The 16348-nt window shown below is 31.4% G+C and overlaps 1 protein-coding gene across 1 annotated transcript in view; it reads right to left on the bottom strand.

The window, feature by feature from the left end:
* Positions 1-16348, bottom strand: part of LOC123703224 (multiple C2 and transmembrane domain-containing protein) — a 137612-nt gene that overhangs the window by 71101 nt on the left and 50163 nt on the right. The window contains exon 4 of the mRNA XM_045651158.1: positions 9880-10033. Coding sequence (XP_045507114.1) covers positions 9880-10033 — 154 coding nt within the window. The remainder of the gene's footprint in view (positions 1-9879; positions 10034-16348) is intronic.

Genomic DNA, 16348 nt, shown 5'->3' with positions numbered 1-16348 from the left:
TTTTGGGACAAAATTTTTTAAACAATATTTGGTAGGGAGTAAAACTGTTAATTGTTTTTTTATTAAATAGAAAACATTTTTTAAGGTTTAGATACTTGTTTACACACATAAGAAGTAACATCATGTAAAATATCGGTCAAACTCGTAAAAGGACCTCCGTAAAGTTTGTATACTTTTATTATCTCGGTGGTTACGTGATGTTTTATTTATTTGATTCTGTTCTTGTTCAAGGAAACATATTATTTTTCTGTATTTAATAAATAACAGATGAATGGAATTATTTTGTATTATGATATTATGATTTAATAGGTTTGATTTGTTTCAGAATACAACTTAAATACCTGAAATTAATATGAAATATACATCAATGCGAAAGTTTGTGAGGATGTGTGTGTGTTTGTTACTCTTTCACGCAAATACTACTGAACCGATTAAAATGAAATTCAGCAATCATATAGAGGGTAACCTGGATTAACACATAGTATAGTTTTATTCTGGAAATCCCACGGGATCGGGAACTATGCGGGTTTTTCTTTGAAAACGTGGGCGAAGCCGCGGGCGGAAAGCTAGTAATGTCATAATTGCATTTGGTAAATAATGTGAACATAATATATTTTGTACGGTCTATATAATGCTTACGTACATCCGTACGTAATACTTCTCTGTAAGTACATAATTTACAAAACCATTTTTTGTAGCTCATCATCATTTATCATTCGCTAGACGAATTTGTTGTAATAAGAAAACCTATACCTTCCTTCAATCATGAAGAGACATTTATTACACTTGTATATGAAACCAATACTGACTGTGTGGCTTCCATCTTGATTAGTTTTAGTATAAAGTTCGATTTTTCACATTGATATGCAAAATTATACTTTTTTATAACCTTGATACTTCAATAAAAAAGTTAGTTTGCAAGAAAATAAGGAAATTCTTAATCGATTTTGCAAAATTGTTTCCTTAAGAAAGCATTATGGTAGAGGGACTTAGTTTACATTTTGTTATTTTATTTTTATCTCCAGATAATAGAGAGATGGATCGATTGAGTTGTTTTAAATATGAGATACGTCTTCTTAGTAATTTTATAGTAGTAGGTATTTATAATATATACTGGCGGTCCGCCCCGGCTTCGCCCGTGGTACATTTTAACGTTTTCTCTACTTATGAACTATCCTCGTACCTCAAGGAATATAATAAAAAAAGAATCATCGAAATCGGTTAGCCGTTCACACGTGATGCCGCGGCCGTGACAACGTGAAACGGGTTTCATTTTTATAATACATATATATTTAAGATTATGTTGTTTGTTTATATTCATTAATATCGCAGCAATGTACGCAACCCATTCATATACATTCTAAATGTTTTGCTCTTTAGAAACAAAAGCTCATAGATCTATGTAGAGAAATATATGTTCCTATGGTATCTCAGGATTTAATTTTAGGAAATTGCTAACGTGTTTAAGGATAAAATTTTCAGAAAAAAATAATAATGAAGATGAAAGCATATTTTTTTTAGATTTAAATTTAACTTTATTTACTTTATGGATAAGACGAGGTACAATTTTTTTACAAAAACATTAATTTGGTTTATTAATTAGGTAATCGAAAAATATGAAAGTAGCCTATGTGCTAATTCAGATTTAAATCCGTCTATGTATCAAATTTTATATAGGCCCGATCAGTTTCCATCCTCATAAACTTTCGCATTTATAATATTAGAAGGATAGACATGAATAAGCTGTCTGCTTATTACTTACTAGCGGTCCGCCCCGGCTTCGCCCGTGGTACCTACATGTTTACGTTTTTTTTTCATAAGAACCATCCTCGTACATCAAGGAAAAGATTCCGCAGCGCACGCGATGACAGAATTTTTATTAAGGAATTTTATACACCATGGGTTACATTATTGCATTTTTGGTAAGGATCTCTAATTTTTTTGAAAAGGCAATATAGCCTATGTTGCTCAGTGAAGATGCAGCTTTCTAATAGTGAAAGAATTTTTGAAATCGGTCCAGTAGTTTATGCGTGAAAACCATACATACATACATAATTACAAACCTTTCCTCTTTATAATATTAGTATAGATTAGTTACAATCTTCTTACGTATTGTAACGTTAATTATACCAGAATATATTAAGCGAGTGATGGAAGAAGCCGAGTTGATTACACTTTCAAACAAAGATGTCCCCTTCCAAGTTAATTACAATGAAGACGTAATTAATGTTTGTTTTCCGTATCCTTTGCATTATTATTCGAGACATGTACTAAATAGTTACTTGGGATATTTTTGCTTAAGAAAAATGCTATCATAAACAACTGCTAGTTGATGTCATATCTATAGATGGCGAATTTGATTTGCTACGCCGCGCTGTAAGGTCTTAAATATTTTTACATTTTATTGATACCGATATCAAAGATATTGAAAATGAATTAAAAAATCTGAAAACGTTATTTTTAAAACTATATTATGGTTTAATTTTAGATAAACAAGGATAAATATAGCTAAACAAAGAACATAATTCCTTGAGGTTCTAAAATCGTTATGTAAGTCGCAGAGAGGATTCAACGATACTCTACAAAATATAATGTTAAATATAGTTATTTTCTAGGAAAAGTATAAGACATAAAACGTATTTAACTTTAAATCTACTCTTCTGATAAATCTGTGCTTAAGGCCAGTTCTATAACATTCAATTACTTGACTATATTTACAAAGGGAACAAAGCTGCCTAAGGGAATACCCCGTCAATTAACATTTATTGCCTATAAAAATGTAAATTAAGTAATTCAAGTATCAAGACTTCATTGTCCATTGTATGATTGCTATGACATTACACAGCGAATTTAATATGGTCAAAATCCATTAAAAATCCTGTTATTCCAACTTTAGCTTTCATTTTGTGCCTATCATATTTAAAAACGACCTTTTTTTTGTTTAATTGAATATCATTGGCCATAATATCACAAATTACAGAAACAATGAAATTACAGATACATCATAGATATAGGGAGAAATAAATAAATATCTCACGTACCTTCTTTACATGACGCCATTGCAAAAATGTTAGATGTCTAGACTAGTTACAACGAATTCAAATATAGTCATTTGACCCCAAGTTCAGAATAATTTGGTGCTATTATTCTGTAATTGGTACTATTATTCATTCTTACGGCAGTGCAAAAATTTAATGCCCCATTTAACCTTTATTTACTTCTCGGTAAGAAATAAGGAAAATACAGAAAGATTTTTTCTTAAATATTGCTGCGATGTTCAAATTTAAAATCTATAATATATATTTTTTTCTTAGAGCTGAGAGAGTGAGAGAGTGACATTAAATCTAACTGAAAATTTAAGCCTAAATTAGACTATTCACTATATAGTATGTATATAGAAACGAAACCGAGTATTCGGAAGGTTTAGAAATGTAAATTTAAATAGGGTTGTCAAATCTCATACTAACAATAATATTATGAATTGTGTATTATAAACTATGATTTTTCATTTAGAAACAAAGGATAAATTGTAAAACTAAAATAAAAGTTTACCTTATCAAATTCTTTATGCATAGAAAGACTTCAAGGAAATTGTTAGACTGCAAAGAACGTTGTTAAAATATGTTCATGTATGTGACATGTATCAAGTAAATAATAAGAATTGTAAAGAAATGCTTGTTATTTCATCTCTTGCTTTCATTCGCTTGATTCCACAGTTACACAAGCTTTATATTTTTCTCTGGGAAGCAACGGCGCGTTATTATGAATTCCAAATTGATAAGAAAACATCGTAGCTTTTACGTGCATCTTTTTACTGTGATGTAACTAGCGTCTTTTGTTTCAGTTTGAAACTAATTCATAATAATTAGAGGAATTGCATTTACTCCTTCCTCCATAGTTAATACCTATTAATTTAATTTTTACACTCAAATTATTATACAATTGTGTGAATTCAATAAAAAAGATCTAACTGTTATATCATTAAAGTTTTCGATATCTGACACGTTGTTAAGTTGTATAAAATAATTGAAACAACACTTATTTCTACGTTTATTTTTGTAAATAATAAACCTATTTTTTATTTATTCACACCTATTTTACAAAAGTGACAGCCCTACAATTAACCTCAATAATGCCTAAAGGCTTAAGGTCATATATCTCAGTTAAATCAGCGGGTTATTTCAGAGCTTTCACACAAATATATCGGTGCTATTCACAGTTTTTTTCGTCTAGAATTGAGGGCGCGGAGGTTAAGGCACTCTTTTTCTTAATGGCCCTCTTCACCTGAAAACATCTTATATATAAGTTATTACTCCTACATTCAACCTTAATTATGTACCTTTTATTGTAAAGGTACATAATTATTGCTCTGTGAAAAGGAAAAGAAACGTGTACCTACCTATTTAGTGAAACCTTATGCTATTGAGTATACCTAAACATAATATATTGTCTTAAATTTATTCTATACATTTCCACGAATATATTATAATAAACCTACCGAACTGCGGAAATTATGATGAGTTTTTAAAAGTATTTTTAAATAAGGCTTTCTAAAAAACAACTGTTATTGATTGGATGTACTTACCTAATATACCTACTGTAAAATTGTAGTTCAGATTTAAATCAGTCGATATTAATTACCGTAGGTACTGCTCTCTTTAACTATCCTGAAAGAATTTCTGTTTTTTTTTTTTATTCTTATATTTGAATCCTAAAAGATTCGACGAAGATAATATACAAGCCGGTAATCTTTGCTCCTTTTTATATAGTGTGATTTGTTTGTTATATTTCTGTGTGTGAAAAAGTTAAGATAAGATCAGTATCGACGTTTTTGAGTGAACAACTAAGTTACTACATTACTTTTTCTCTTCAGGTACTACGTGATTCGATTACGTATTCGTACAAACACGTACAAACGTAATCGAACGATAAAATCCAATCACTTTTACCTACATGTACCTACCCTTTACCTTCTTGAAATTGAGAACATTTGATACCCACGCTAGCGTTGTACCTGCGCTTGAAAACGATTTCAGATCAATTTGATTGATGTAACCACGAAGATGATAATGCAGTTGTTACAATAATGTAATGTAATAAGTAATAACATTAAATTATCTACTTATACTTTAGTCTTTCACATAAAACATAGGTACTTATAAAATAAGCAATCTTCAATTTTCAGTATTCTTTATCTACTAATTCATAAACATGAAATAGGTACCTACGAAATTAATTTATATTTCCAATGAATTCATAAACCATTAAGTACTAAAATCTCTACTTACTTATCAGTAAAAACTATCACAAACTTTTATTGAACAATTATTGAGAGAAGATTCTTATTATTATCTTTAAAGTATTCAAATTTATAGACGACATCTCTCCTATTAAGCTACGACTACTATTTGTAGACCACAGGCCGTTAATCCTTCCCATAAATACTAGAGATTCAAGATAACCTACATTTCGGAGAATCAATCAAGCTAACGTTGACAAGTTTTATAGACGCAAATGTGCTGAAAAATAAGGGGTAATTGAGCAGGCGGCGGATATTGAATATCATACTAATATTAAGTACCTATACATCTTCTCTTTCTAAAATGGCAATTCCCGATCCCAATATTATGTACATATCATAGTCATTATCATCAATGACAAAAGTCAATACAATCTTTGTTGGGCCCACAAAAAGAAAAATTAATTGTAATAATGGTAGTTACTTATTTATTTTAAATCTTTCTTCATTTTATAAAAGTAGGTATAGATAAACGAAATGAAACCGAAATGCCGAAACTAAAGAAAACTTAAATAACGTAGCAAATAGTCAGTATCGAGTATGTATGAGGAATATGATGAAGAATGATTTCCTTTGAACTACTAAAATTACGTTTTTAATACTTTAAAGCTTCTTAAAGTGAATTCACCTCTTATTTATTTTCCACTCCGTGTGTCCTACAACTTAGCGCCTGCTTATACCAACTTTAAGTTATCTTTTATTCATGATCTCTTGAGAAGAAACGAAACTAAAAGATCTAAAAGCAACGAGCGTTGGAGAGTTCCACAAGAAGTTAGTTTTCATGAAAAACTGAAGATGGGGAAAATATTGCTCTGCTCGGAAAAACGAATGATGAAGTGTTGTCATGCTATTTCAATAGATGGCGCTGTTCCTAATATTTAGCTCATGAAAATATTTACAGATGGCGCTGTTTAAAATATTTCATACTGTGGTTCTTTTCCAAATGATGTTTCATTTTCATTTTATGAATGGACCGTAGCCTTCCTCCTTTCTGGTTACGGCTTACGAGTTACGTAACCAATTCACGTTTGTTGAAAAATATAATATGTACATTTTCTATAACAAAATGCGAATAAAAACGTCGATTAAATGTTTAAAATATGTTGCGTCATAAATGGCTCTTTGTATGCGTTTCTTGATTTATTGATGCTTTCTCGTAAATTCAGATTTACGAATAAGTTAGAATAAAACATTATTCACTGTTGTATATTTTCATCCTCGATCTCACTTACTTTTGTATTTGTAAACGTAACAAAAGATAAAAAGGCCTACAAGAGAATCCTAAAGCTGTGGGAAATGTCCAGTTGTATTTTAGTTAATACGGTCGAACGAACATCGCTGCTTAGTAATCCACATACACCGTATTTAATGTTAGGGCACGTTAGAGCTTACAACGTATTTTTAGGTAAAAACATTTCTTTGGCGTATAGTTAATTCTGTATAGTAAAACCTGCGTAATGTTATGCCATAATACACATAGTAAGAGATATCAATAATGTATTTTTACGGTTCGTAGAAAAACGCGTGTAAAGTCGCAAATATACCTATATATTGAGCTAGAGCTAGAGGCTAGAGCAAGAGTTTATCAAGAGTATTCCTTCGTGATCTTAGTGTAAACGAAAACTTGTATTCAGTGATAAATTGCATAGAATATTTTCGAACGTACTGAAGAACGAAATAATGCTCTACGCCTGTTTACACTAAAAGAATTTGACATAGTGCCAGTGGGGTTAGAATGAGCATTCGCTGGTTTGATGTAAATGAACCGTAATGATAAAAAAGGATCCAAGAGGTATATACAGAGCCGATATCCGATCCTTCGATATAGATTATTGAACTCCACTTTACTACACTTTGATGTACCTATATGTTAGAAAGTATCTCTATATTTATTTTATACTTCTGTAAAGATAGCTAATAAATAACTATAACTAGGTAGGTACCTACTCAAAATAATAATATGTTCAGGCAAAAAGGAAAATATTAAGGAAATTCCCTAGTAAAAGTATTACAAACGCAAATAATTTAATCAAAAAACATTTTCTCCCTATAAACAATAGGTAATAGAAATATCTTCGATAAAACCCAACAATTTTAGTTTGAAAGGGATTTAGAAATAAATCCAATGGAATAAGTTTGGAACTTATACATCTTATTGTAATAGGTTTTAGAAGAATAGAATTGTTACGTATAGTTTGTGGATTCTCATTCAAGTTTGTGTCTGGAATAGACGTTAATACGACGAAATATATTTTATGTAGGTGCAGCTCTTTCGGCTCAGACAAATTTTATTCTTCTACGTATTGTATAAAATAACATAGATTTTTAATTATTCTTAAGAAATAATTAAATCGCCTTAAAATGATCAGAAAGAGAATTTATTCAAATGAGACCATACGGGAGGCAAAAAATTTCCAATGAAATAGGAACTAACGAAATCGGTTAACCCAATCGAAAGTTCTGAGATAAAAAACACAAAAATACAGTCGAAATTAGAGCCTCCTCATTTTTAAAACTCGGTTTATGAAGTCGTGTCAGATACAACGTACCTACTCATAAATCAAGATAGAAATGAACGGATTAATCAATTTTTGGTTCATTGGATTTCTCTATGTTTGCATTACGATAATATCTGTAAAAATGTTACAAAACTATAAAAAATAAACGACTTCCTCTTCATAAATATTAAAGTAAGTACCTAGTCTAGATGTCCTATTTGTTACACTATCTAGACCGTTTTCGCTTCAATGACATTTATTAGTAGGTAGTAACAACATACGTAACATAATATAATTTATCGAAATATAAAATGATTAACACTACAATTGAGTAGTAAATGTTAGAAAACAAAATGTTCTTTCAAGACGTATATTATTAATAAAGGTAGCTAGCAAATTAATAAGGGACTTTTCAGTAATGTAAGTCATTAATTAGCCTTCAAAATTGCCTAAGCGTTAAATTAAGCACCCGGCTTCACCTTTTACAAGCAATTTGGCATTCTTCTACTTAGTAGATATCTATAAAGGTTTAGGCGCTTGTTAATCAGTCAGGTAGAAACGGCTGTTCCGATGTGGATGAAATTAAAGTACCTACACAGATAGTTTATATTCTTGTTTGGTATGGCTGACACGATGTAAATGGGACATAAAAAGTAAAAAATTATAAAGAATAATCCGTCAAAAAGATACTTTATATTATGATATAGTATTTAAATAATATTTAATTTTAATAGAGCAATACGAGACTTATAATTGTGTTAATAAAAATGTAAGCTTTAAATTAAATAAATATAGTCATATATTACAATCATAAAGTACCAAACTAAAATATTTTATGCACAAAATCCATACTAATATTATAAATGCGAAAGTAACTCTGTCTGTCTGTCTGTCTGTTACTCAATCACGCCTAAACTATTGAACCAATTTGCGTGAAATTTGGTATGGAGATATTTTGATACCCGAGAAAGGACATAGGCTACCTTTTATTGCGAAATATGTACCACGGGCGAAGCCGGGGCGGACCACTAGTACCTTATAAACTCCGGTGTTAAACATTATCCAAAGGTCACAATAACGTTGGAAAATCCAGTGCTATTTTAACCAGAATTATAGCAGGTCACACTGTAATGTGCCTAATTGGGCCTTAGTGAATATATAAATATCTTTAGACACAATTATGGTCCCTAGAGAAGTTTATTATAATGGTCCTTGTAATGTACGCAATACGCATGTTTGGTTACTATACCATTTTAGACGGAATATTGAAAAAAAAAAAAAAAACTCAAATAGGGTGTTTTAATATTTAGGGTGTTTTGTTAATATCCTTATTAAATAAATAAAATAATTATTTCACCAAACATTTTTGATCGTTTTTATTCAGCTTTTTACCGTAAGTCACAAATATTAGATATGTATTTAGAATAAGAGTTTTTTATAAAGAGTAGGTACAGTTATTATGAATAATACTTACTGTATAGGAATAAATATTAATCTTATACCTCATACATGAACCGAGTATAGTGCGGATGACAACCCGTCTACATTTAACTACAAAAACAAACATTTGCAGTTTAAATATGTTTTATTTATTATTATTATAGAATTCCAACATCCGAACGATCCCACGCATATGAAAAACGCTTCGGATTGGCGAAATAACAAACTGCAATTTTAAAATGAACCTGCAGTGAAAAACGTGTTTTTTCTATGAAATTATGATATCCATCCTGACACCGTTAGGTTCGATTTCGACCCACTTTAAGCGGCCAGATTTTAGCAAAACTTAGTATACTTATCAAGGACTAGTTGCGCTCCGCGATTTCACCCACGTGTTTCCGCTCCTGTTGGTCTAAGCGTGATATCTATATGATCTTTCTATGCTATATGATATAGCATATAGCCTTCCTCGATGAATGGGTTATCTAACACCGAACGAATTTTGCAAATCGGACCAGTAGTTCCTGAGATTATAGCTCGTTCAAACAAACAAACTCTTCAGTATACTCGTAGATTGGTGATCATATCATAAATTCATAAGTTAATCTGGTTTTAAACTATGTATAATATTCATGCACTTACCTTTTCTTAACCTATGTCGTGGCGAGTTAGCAGGCGTGCTATGTTCAGAGCTATGGTCCGCATATTCTGTGCCACTGCTGTCCGGCCCAGGGGCGACAGATAGGACCGTCCCCGCTGGACATCGCTCCCGGCTCTTGCTGCGTTGCCAACGGTTCTGGAATGTTCGAGATTAGTTCGGAATTAGAGTCATTTCTTTGGTGTATTCTTTTATGTTGTAGAGGATTTTTTACGTTATTGTAATTATTATTAAATCATGTATATCACTCCCTCCCTAAAAACTTAATTTAAACGGTCCGAGGGTGACAGATAGGATAGTCCCCGCGGGACATCGTTCTCGTCTCCTGCTGCGTTGCCAGCGAATCTGGAATGTTCGAGAATAGTGTGAAATTAACGTAAGTGAAGCAGCAATTAGAAATGTTACAATAATGTTCTTTTTCAGAGCTCAAATATATCTCACTCCTACTCCTCACTATGAAGTCACTTTTACGCAAATAAATCTACCCCTATGCATGTAAGTGTACCTAATCAGTTATCACTCGACACTTAGGAAAGCACTTAGAAAATAAAATCACGCATCTTCTGAGAAGACATGAGAATGATTTATTATCATAGTTGGATGACTTTGAACTCTCTATATGATAAGATTAGGTAATTTTGGTTAGATAGAAGAACACATGTTTTCACTTATAAAGTAATAAAATTTATTGTTTTAATTAAAGTTAATACGTAACGTGATTAATAATTATACGCTGTTACAGAAATCTCTGTTTGGATTTTGGAAATGAACAAAAAACAGAACATAAGAAATTACTTACCTATTTTTGTGTGTCTTATTTACCTAAAGTTATTTTTTTTCCAAGGTTGTGCTTCAAAATGTGTCTTTTTCTTCAAAATAATGACGTACATTGTTATCCATGCTTATGCCAATTACCTTTGTCCCAAACTTTATAGCCGCATAAGACTGTTCATCTAACTTCAAGCAAAACCGCTTGTTAATTTGTTATTTTTCGTATTCGTCCAGAGAACAGAGCTGAATAATTTTTATTTATTCTTCTTTTTCTGTTTCATTTCCATGAATTGTAACGTATATTTTTCGTGTACATTTTATAACGACTCTACTCTTTAATACATAGGTTACACGCTCAGTCTGGCGTCAGTTCAGTCCATCAGTCAGCTCAGAATGACGGGAGAATTATCGTCTAACGGCTAACCGGTTGACTGACGGACTGATGGTTCAGAATATACCGTGTTTTTCATCCATCATTCTGGCATCAGTCTAAGCCGGATCAAACTGATGGACTAAACTGACGCCAGACTGAGCGTGTAACGTATGAATAAATATTATGTACCTACAGGCAAAATTGAGAGTAGAAGATTAGCATTTTCCTATTTGGTACATTATTATTTATCACCAGCTGCGCTTCGCGGTTTCACCCATAGTGCTCCACTCCTGTTGGTCTTAGCGTGATGATATATAATAGCCTATAGCCTTCCTCGATAAATGGGCTGTCTAACACCGAAAGAATATTTCAAATCGGACCAGTACTAGATCCTGAGATTAGCGCGTTCAAACAAACAAACTCTTTCACTTTCTGAAATCTCGTCGCCGCCCATAGCCTAGTTTTGTTAGCCTTTCAGAAATAACTTTTGGATTCAAGTAATTACGCCAAAATTATTTCTAAATTTATTATTATTATAAGATGAATAAGCACTTTAGCAGCGACTAATTGCTTTCTTGGTCGTTAAGAAAATTCGGGTACTAAAACGTCGTGACAAGGTCGTGCGTTTTAATGTGACGTCAATTATTAGCTTATATTTTAAGGTTTAAAACAAGTAAATTAAAGATTAAAAAATAGAAAAAATTTAATTGGTTAAACTCAAATAAGTATTATCTTTAAACTATAAATGAAAATTAAACCTTCATAGATAGGCAGTTTTAATAGGCAGGTCAAACTTTTCAATTTAAGAGAGGAATTTTATTTGTATTTTTCGTTTTCAATTTCGATTTTAAATAAATAATGAAAGAGGTTTTTGAATGAAAAAATTTAATAAACTCAAGCAATTTTCGTCCACGTTTCAAATATATAAATCATTCGACCTGAAAACCAATTTAAATACCGGTGTAAGGTTGATAATAATTACTTTATACCTAAATCCGCTTATATGCTTCACTTGCTTTGTTTGAAGTTAATCCGGGGATTAATTAAACGTCCACAAGGACTTTTTAAGTAAATTCCCATGAGAATGAGTTGTTTGACCGGAATAAAAAGTGCCTTATATAATTATGTAACTGGTACACAATGATCATAATATTCTAAAATCAATCCTTTGCGGCGTGCACGAAAAACACACAAAGATATTATATTTTTGCATTTAAAATTTAATCCCTATTTCCTTTCTGGACTGGACCAATTTTGATAATTTTTATATTGATGTGTTCGTTATTGTCAGGAGTAGGATCTTATGAAATAAAATATCAAGAAATTTTCGCGTAAAAATTAAGAAAATGCAATGCAATGCAATTCAAACTTCATGGGTATGACAATTCGCGCAAAGACAGAACAATATCTGTCGGGTCAGCTAGTATGATAAGAAAGTGGATATAAAACAAAATCCGATACGACCGACAGATCAAACGCAACCAACAGCTGACACTAATAGGAGGTAATGTAATCAATAAATAAAGGCTTCGCTTTGAGGAAATAGTGGACCATCTCTGGGGATTATCGCCTCTGTTGCTTTAACCCTGGTAGCGGTATTTTTATGGATAAATGTTTTGAAATAGCTTATACATGGCTTATACCAATAGCCTCCATAATTATTATCTACTATTATACTATCTACAACTACATGAAGTATGAATTAGTAATAGGACAATTTTTTTACTAAAGAAAACCGCGTAGAGTCAAGTGTTTTACCTACTACAAGCGGAGAATATTCTAATGAACTAAAAACTAAAATACTTAGGGCTGATTTTTCAATCCTTGGTTTAAACTTATTCATCGAATAATTTAAAGTAATAAAACATTATTAAGTACTAGGTTTCCGCCCGCGGCTTCACCCGCGCAGTCAAAGAAAAACCCGCATAGTTCCCGTTCCCGTGGGATTTCCGGGATTGTGACATTTTCCGGGATAAAAAGTAGCGTATGTCCTTTCTCGGGTATCAAAATATCTCCATATCAAATTTCATGAAAATTGGTTCAGTAGTTTAGGCGTGATTGTGTAACAGACAGACAGAGTTACTTTCGCATTTATAATATTGGTATGGAATAGTATGGATTATATGTCTTTATTTCAAAAATGTTGTTTAAAAAGTATGATATAAACAGTCCACAAAAGATCACTTGGGTAGGAGTTTTTATCTTGTAATACACAAAGCCGCTATTCTTCAGAGTTTGTTAGCGAATGTAAAACAAAATGGAAGGCACTTGGCTAATTATGCGTCAAATATGTGCTGTTATTTAAAAGGTTCCGCGCATTAAATCTTTTGTATGTATTAACATCCTTTACAAATGAAACGCGTTTGGGAGTGTTGTAAGAAAATAAAGAATAATTCACGTTTAACATTTTTTTAACATTGTTGCCTGTGCCTACTTATATGTAAAAATAGGCAGATGAATTCGAGTGAATAAGTATATTCTCAAGTATAAACTTACAAAAATTATCTTAAATACTTAGTAACAAAATCAGTCGTATATTTAATATTTTACAGGAAAACAACTCGTTATGATGTTCCCTTGGTTGATGACCTCTATAGGTATGTTTCACTTCGTTAATTATTATTAGTCCTTATGTAATTTTAGAATACGAGCCTTGTTTATAAACCTAAGATAATTCCAAACTCAGGGTTGTTACTGAAGAACTTTAGATAGACATATCAACTACGGGATCTGGTGAAAGTTGAAACCGGTGCTGTTTTAATGAAGCAGTTATATTATTAGATATTATGTAGATGGTTATATTTGTTAGGTTGTTATATTTGTTTCATTAAAATGTTAACTTCTTTCAGGAAATTATTTCTTCAGTTGTTTTTTTTAATATGTGTAAGGATTGTACAACCGGATAATGGGAACAAAAAATATATATAATTCATAGAATACACAATAGTCTAAGTTCTAACTAAAGTAACCTAAATATGTAAATAAATTTTATAAACTTACTGAAAAGTTGAAACTTACTGTAAACTTGAAACTACCTTATTGCAATAGGAATAAAATTTATTTTTCGTAAAACTCTACTAGAAAAAGAAATGGAAATCTTCTCAAGTTTTAATATTAACAGATTCGTGACAAATATACCAATATCTGAATAAAATATACTTTCGAATGCGTAACGCGTTGTCTTACAATGTTAACGAAAACACAGGTTACGAAAATATCAATCTGCGTATACATTCCAGTAAAAACGTGATTAGAATACTTAATTACAAAAAACATATTATAAAGAATTCTTTAGACTAGGCTAATTAATTAAGGTTGGCGAGTAATACGGTTGTGTGAAAGATACAATTTAGTGGATGCTAAACATTATTATCTTCATTTAAAATTCTCACATGATTCAAAACCTCTGAAAAATATTATTTAAATGACTTTTATAGATTAAGAAAAGAAAACCTATCGAGTTTCTTGTCCATTCTTCTCCATAGAAATTACATTTCTAATCGGCAATACTTAGTTAAAAAAATACACGCAGAATATTTTTTATAATAATCTGTTATCATCTACGACTTATATCCATTACAGCATGCCTTTACAATGTATTTACCTATAATCTTGTTACATATATTATCTTTTACCTACAGCAAGCGTTTTAAGTGTTTATAATATACCTACCTATTATGTAGCTACATATAATATCAGATTAGCTCTAACGGTGCATTTACATCAAACGAGCGAATGCTCATTCTAACCCCACTATGACAAATTATTTTAGTGTAAGTAGGCTTAGAGCATTCTTTCGTTGTTCTTAGTGCGTTCGAAAAGATTCTATGCAATGTTCTAATACTAAACAACACTCAATACAAGTTTTCGTTTACACTAAAAGATCACGAAATAATGCTCTTGCTCTAGCTCTATGTTCGTTTGATGTAAATGCACCGTAATATGAGTTTTAGTGCTTCTCCTTTATAGTTTATACAAAGCATTTTCTCAATAATAATTCATACCTTTACGTTCTATATTGCTTTTTAATGTAATGCTTTTTAATCCATGAGAGAGTACATTGTAAAGGTATTAACTCTAATGCTGGTAATAACATATTCCGTGGTAATAGTGAAATGGAATATGAGTTCCAACGGACTCAAACTAATTAAGAATAATGACCGGCTTGCAATGGCAAGAAGGTTTTAATTCATACATAATAATATGTTTGTAAATGGAACTGAATGGATCTGTAATGCTCTATATTTCTAATTTCTAAAATAAAAACTGGCATTCTCCAAAGGGAGAAGGTATATTAATTAATACTAATTATCAAATCTTCTGTTAAGACAAGTTTTATGTCAGAGATTTATATGAAATGTATGTTTAAAGTGAACTTTTTTTTGTTTATAATGCTCATAAAAGAAATGGACGTGCTTGTATTTATCATAAAACTATTAAGGCTGAAATATACTAATTACTCAATCACACATTTTTTATACACAAAACGTTTTACTGAAGACGTTTGTTAGGCAAAACTTTACGAAAAAGGCTACAGCTAGACTATTAATCTTGAACAAAACTTTAAGATAAAATAGGGACACGTTTGTTTAGGGAAAGGCTGTCGTGAGATAAGAAGTGCCACGGGCAGACAGCTAGAAACTAATACTTGTAAATGTTACATTATTTGTTATACATGCATAATATAAATAATATGTTTGTTATTTTGTAGGTATTCCAAACCAAGGAAAGTAAAGGTAAAGGTAATCCGAATATGTAGTTCAAGTGATTATTTGTTACTAGCTGCTCCGCGCGGTTTCCCTCCCGTGGCTCCTCTCCTGTTGGACGTAGCGTGATGATATTATAGCCTTCCTCAATAAATGAGGTATCTAACACCGAAATAATTTTTCAAATCGGACCAGTAGTTACCGAGATTAGCGTGTTCAAACAAACAAACAAACTCTTCAGCTTTATAATACCTATATATTTATGCCATGGTTATCTCTGTAATGATTGAATCGCTTTTATAGAGCCTTTCTCTACCTATACAAGAGTTTAAAACGATGACGAAGTTTCCGTCGTCTCCTGATAAGAAATACAATAATAATGTCATAACCAAGTCATAATACTGCTTAATTGAACAAGCTACGATACATAATAGCGACGTGATGAAAAACGCTACAATACCCGGCACTTGGCAGGCTTTGCTTGTCATCATTTTATTATTGCCATCATTTATATTTAATTATGTTTGTTATGAAGGAAGTTGAAAAAGCAACCCTGCTGCAGCTGTGATGTCGACGTGGAGGACATCCGCATGTAACGTCTTT

This window comes from Colias croceus, chromosome 25, assembly GCF_905220415.1.
Source record: "Colias croceus chromosome 25, ilColCroc2.1".
Taxonomy (NCBI): Eukaryota; Metazoa; Arthropoda; class Insecta; order Lepidoptera; family Pieridae; genus Colias; species Colias croceus.
This window is presented reverse-complemented; position numbering and strand designations above follow the sequence as displayed.